Source organism: Apis dorsata, unplaced genomic scaffold (genome assembly GCF_000469605.1).
Source record: "Apis dorsata unplaced genomic scaffold, Apis dorsata 1.3 scaffold_303, whole genome shotgun sequence".
NCBI classification, from domain to species: Eukaryota; Metazoa; Arthropoda; class Insecta; order Hymenoptera; family Apidae; genus Apis; species Apis dorsata.
In genome coordinates, this window is record NW_006263576.1 from 502,943 (window position 1) to 508,601 (window position 5,659).

The 5,659-nt window shown below is 30.4% G+C and overlaps 1 protein-coding gene across 3 annotated transcripts in view; it reads left to right on the top strand.

Annotated features, from left to right (window-relative positions):
* The window catches only part of LOC102674833 (SAM and SH3 domain-containing protein 1-like), a 487,706-nt gene that overhangs the window by 477,065 nt on the left and 4,982 nt on the right, over window positions 1–5,659 (top strand). For 2 of the 3 annotated variants that reach the window (XM_006617353.2, XM_006617352.2), the window contains exons 11-12: window positions 2,666–2,764; window positions 4,718–5,056. In XM_006617353.2, coding sequence (XP_006617416.1) covers window positions 2,666–2,764; window positions 4,718–5,056 — 438 coding nt within the window. The remainder of the gene's footprint in view (window positions 1–2,665; window positions 2,765–4,717; window positions 5,057–5,659) is intronic. The other variant, XM_006617354.2, reaches the window with a different exon arrangement.

Sequence of the window (5,659 nt, forward strand, 5' to 3'; positions counted from 1 at the left end):
TGATCTTATTTTAACTTGAAAAATCATTTCTTAAATTTTGAAATATTCTTTAATCATGTGTATTAGAAATACATAATAAAATTTAACTTTTTGATTATACATATTTAATCGTTAACAAAAAAATTAATAAATCATAAACTATAATAATTTATTAATTTTAAAGTAATCCTAAATATCTAATAGAGATATTTAAAAAATTTATATTAATTCGTAATTCTTAAGTTCAAATTATGGCCAATTATGAATACGAGCGTTTCACTGTAATATAATTTTATGCGTATCTTTCACGTCTTTCATATCAAGATATCAAATATTAATGTTTTCATCACCAGATTTCTTTTCAATTAAAAATGCATAGCAAATTGGTTTGACATTCATGAATATGGATATTTATCGTATCGATTAGTTGTGCACTATCAAAGGTTCCGTTCTCTAGTATAGTTTTACCATTCTAACAGATATTAACAGACCTTTCTTCAATTCACGTAGAGATAGATAACTGCGCCAACACAGCTACGTATATCTATGCGAACTAAACGATGTGTCTCTTTCTCCCAATATGCTTTTCGTTGAGTTTAACGAACCGAACATAACGAATCGAGCGTTGTGGAAATCGAATATTTCGATGCATGAAATACGACTGTTTAATTCAAAAATGGATCACATGAAAAGAAATTTTCTTTTTAATAAACTAACAATATTTTCATGTTATATTTATATCTTATAAGCAATTCAAACTCTAACTTAAAACATTATTTTTCGAATAAATTTACGATGAATGTTTTAAGATATTATAGTATAGATGATGAAATAGTGAAATAGGTAGATTTTTTATTTTTTTAATATTTTTTATTTTTTATTTTTTTAATATAGTTTAGTCATATGATATAAAATAATTCAAATGACATGTAATAAATATGTAATAAATCTTAACTTAATATTTCAGAAAATTTAATTTTTACTTTATATTCTGAATAATTTTGATGACATTAAAATTATCATTATAAACAAATAATTTATCGATATACTTAATCTATTTAATACTATTAATCAATATTTTTAAATATTATTCAATTAATAATATTTATAATATAATATTAATCAATGTATTTAAATATTAATGAATTTTTATAATTTTGATCATAGAAGAGAGATATACCTATTATTCCCTATTCTGATACCTAGACAAAACTAACGGCCTAATTCTCTATTTCTTTTGTACATATATTCATACTTCAACATACTAAATGTCATTACTCATGTAGATATACATGGCCTGCTATTTATATGTATACTCTGTTATATGCAATTTATTTTTACAGTGATCGACATGATTTTATTACGATTATATTCTTTTAAAAGCAATTTAAATAAATTATACAATGATTGATATAATATTTAAAAATAAGTGAAAAGGAAATCATTTATTACAGAGAAAATGATTTTTCGTTTAAAGATAAATATTTTAATATAATTTCGATATCAAATTTACTTTTTTTTTTTCCTACTGTTTTTAAATTCTTCCTATAAATGAAACAAAGTAGAATTTAAGCGTGTTCCAATAAAGAAAAGTTTTTTCATACGACGATGAGTTGACCATCCGTGCTTCATGAACTCGACGGTGAATGGCTGAGAATGCAACTTTCCAGAAATTTAATTCAAAGTTTTGGAACGTCTAGTGCGCTGCTCTCAGTTTCTGCTACGTATTAGGGTGTCTTATCGCAAGTTGTACGCTCTACGTTATTAACAATATATCAGGAGTTTGTACATAAAGGCATACTTTCAATCTACAAGAGAATGCTTTACTTAACATTTTCTTTAGGGCATGTCTCGATGGAAATTTGATCAATTTTATTATTTTCTTCCTATTATTATCTTTAACGTGACTGGATTTTGTGCGCTTCTACACATACACATATATATCGTTACCTATTTACTTATTTTCACACACGAAAAATCATTTAAAATAAATAAAAGTTAAATGTTTTAAAAATATATACATGCCAGTAAATACAATTTTATATAATATTTTGATAGAATAAGATACGTAACATGTAAAAGGTTATTGTATAATTGAAGGATTTACAACAAAGTAATTTATTTATAATTCTTTGCAATACATTTATAATAGGATTATGATTTATAATATTATCTAAAAAAGTTATTCTGTTTTATTATTAATACCTTTTAATGTTTAAATCATTAACATTTTTATTTGTGAAAATAAAATTGAATTTAAAAGAAATTGAAAATTTTTCCTACTTGTTGCAAATCCTTTATCAAATACAAAGCAGAATACACCGAATAAATCAAACAAATAACACAAACAAATATAAATGTGATTATCCAATTTCATCTTCTAAGAAGCTCATGGCATGCACATCTTTTGGGCTGACCCTCGTATATGCACGTATAGTAACTATTTTTTATATTCACGATACACATACTGTAATTCGTTTCGTTGTACTCTCGATCTACATCATACATGGTATTTTTTTTTTTTTTTTATTTTCACATTTGATTTCAAACTAGCATTTCTCTCCATAACGACCGATCTCCTCTAACAGCATTTTACATAAGTGCTAATAGACCAAACTAGAGCTCGCTTCTCCTTTACATATCCGTGAATTAGAACTGTCTCTGCGAGTATCAAACTGCGTTTTAGAGCCGGAGTAGCGGCGAGGAAGGACTATCGCCAAGCCAAAGCAGCGACTACGAGGATCAAGAAGAACTTGAGAATCAGCATCCGGCCGCCGTACACACAGTACGTGACATATACAACTCCTCCTTTCACAAATGTCTCCTTTTTCTCTACTTTCTATCCTTTATTGTCGTCGTCGTCATCGTTGTTGTTGTTGTTGTTATTGTTGTTGTTGGCATACTGTGTTGCATGATTATGTGGCTATTTATTTAGAACAAATCTTCCTTCAAATGTGCAGTAGTGAAAACTACTAACAAGCAATATATTTGCTGCAGTTGTGTGCGGGATTGATTTTAAACTTCGAGTCGAGTCGGAAAAATTCGGGCGAGATCGGATACGATCTCGATATCGTTTCCCATATTGTTCGAGATTCGAGTCGACTTCGGATGGACTCGACAATAATCGAACATATTCGGGTAATGGCTTTAATAAGCTGATTGGAAGAACGTTTCTGACGCTTAAACGAATCGCATCCGATTATTGTCGAGCTAATCCGAAGTCAAATTAGAATCCGAATCTATGCAATCGAATCTTTCAGAACTCCAAACAATAGGAGATTATAATTCATAACTTCGAGTTACTTCTGGATTAAAATTTTTCGAAAGAAAAATAGATTTTTAATAGTTCGAAAACTGTTTGGAATTTTGAAAACGTAAATTAAAAAATCGTAAATTCTTAACTTGATAACTTCAATATTTTCATATTCTCGCACAATTCTGCCACTTATATTCTAGATTAATAAAAAATAATGTCGGTTTCATCGAAATTAAATAAGCAAGAGACAAATTATTATTTAAATCTGTAATCCAAAAAATTATTTTGAATCTTTTTTTGTATGCGATAATAATTGTTTCTCATCTATGTGAAGAAAAAGAAAGGAATAATACAATCGACATTATCTTTTTTATTCTTTCAATACGGTATAGTTGTGGTTTCCATTTTAAAAATTCATTATAAAGAAATATTTAGGATATTTTCTTTCCTTAATTTCTTCAAATTTCTTGTACCTATCTTATGGGGTAAGTAAATTTATTCATACCGCTCTCGCTCATTTCATTCATTTCACTCATCTGGTTTCGTAGCAAAGCTTTCAATGCCAATTGTTTAATTTCTGGTCTGGTTTTTAAAGAATACACGATTAACTCGCTATAAAAACATCGCTCTTTTAAATTTCAAGCCAGATCGGTGAAATTGCCATTAGTCAAAAAATTGCGCAGTGTCAAAACGCATGCGAGCTTTTTCTTCGTTCAAATTGTATTCGTGCTACATTATTGCCATTGATTAGATTTGATAGAATTTCATCAAAGACGTATACATCAAACACGAAAGTAGACGCTTTTTTTTGAACATGATCACGAAATATACAGCCATACACGTGCGTCTACTCCACCGACAAGTCGACAACGACGTCACGCAGGCCCAAAGCCGAGGTTCGATAGCCTCTACAAATCTTCCATGGTCGTGCCTTACGCATAATCGTTGCATGTTCTCAAAAACCACAGAAGAATCGTCACAATCACGAGAAAGGATCCAAATTTCAGTCTCCCTTGTAAAAAGACTTCATTGACAGACTTGTGCAACTCGATCGAAGAGTTGTGCGAAACGAAGAGCTCGAAATTTGCAACTCGAAATTTCGTCACATTTTTCGATCTTTTTTCTAATAATGCATACAATAATAAATATAAAAAAAAGTAAAGCTGTGTTATAATTTTCAAAATAGAAATACGTAATTTCATTTTTAACCTTTAATAAAATTCTCATAAAATCATACAACATATGGTATTAATCTTAAGATTATTTTTTCGTTATTTTATCATTCCGATATTATATCATTGCCAGTAAACACAGTATTGAATTAAAAATGGACCTTCGTTTCATGCATACCTCTTCGATTCTAATTTAACGTATTATTGTGAAGTTCCTCTTTTCATTTCCATCGATACAAGCAAAGATTCCAAGTGAAACTTTCCCAAAAACTTTCCGACGTTTATGAAATTCTCGATTCGAAATTTCCAGTCAGAAGCTAGCGCTCTGCTCGAGGGGGACGCCAGGGCGGGGATCGCAGGACGTGCAAGAAATTTGAGGCACGACGTGCAGCGGAAAATTTCAAGGCTGCGCCAGGATCGCGCCTCATCAGAGGCCTTCCCGTGCAGCGCGAGCAGCGTCGAGAGTCTTCCAAGCGGAAGTGGTTCGAGCACGCAGGCACTTGTGCGTGCAGGAAGCAATCACAGTTCGATATCCTGCGAAGACAGGGACGCCATCAGCCCAACGTCTATTGGACCTGTGCTTTGCAGAGCCAGGGCACTGGTCGATTACACGCCCAGCCCTTATGACAAGGAAGCGTTAAAGTTTAAGGTTTGTTCTCGAATCGTTGTTTAAGAGTGTAATTACCCTTCTCGCAAAGTATCATATGGAGGAAGCATCGATACTTGGATGACTGATCGTTTTGTAAAGATTATACGTTAGATTTAACTGGAACTAAGACGAAATATAAAGAATTAATATAAAATATTTAAAAAAATGTAATTTATTATATATTTTGAATAAGTAGGCCTGTTTTCAAACTTGTTTTTATAGACGTTTCAATAAGAACATTTGCGTAAAATATTATACATTTAGTTCTTGGAACAAGGAAACATTAAAATATAAGATTTTTTTTTTTTTCTTCCTAATTTTTTGTCTTTGTACAAAATATTATATGCCTTGTCCTTATTGTTATTACGAATCACTTTCTTCGTAAAATATTACAGTACTTATTATTATCCATTATTATTATAGTATTTATGTATATATATATGTATCTATTAATAATAGAAGTGTCTCTCCAATCCTTGCGAAAACTACCTTAGCATTGCCCTATTATTTTCTCGAAAGAATTAAACTTTAATATTTATTGCGAAACAAAATTCAATGTTGCTTCTTTTTCAAAATTCTCTCTCTCTCTCTCTCTCTCTCTCT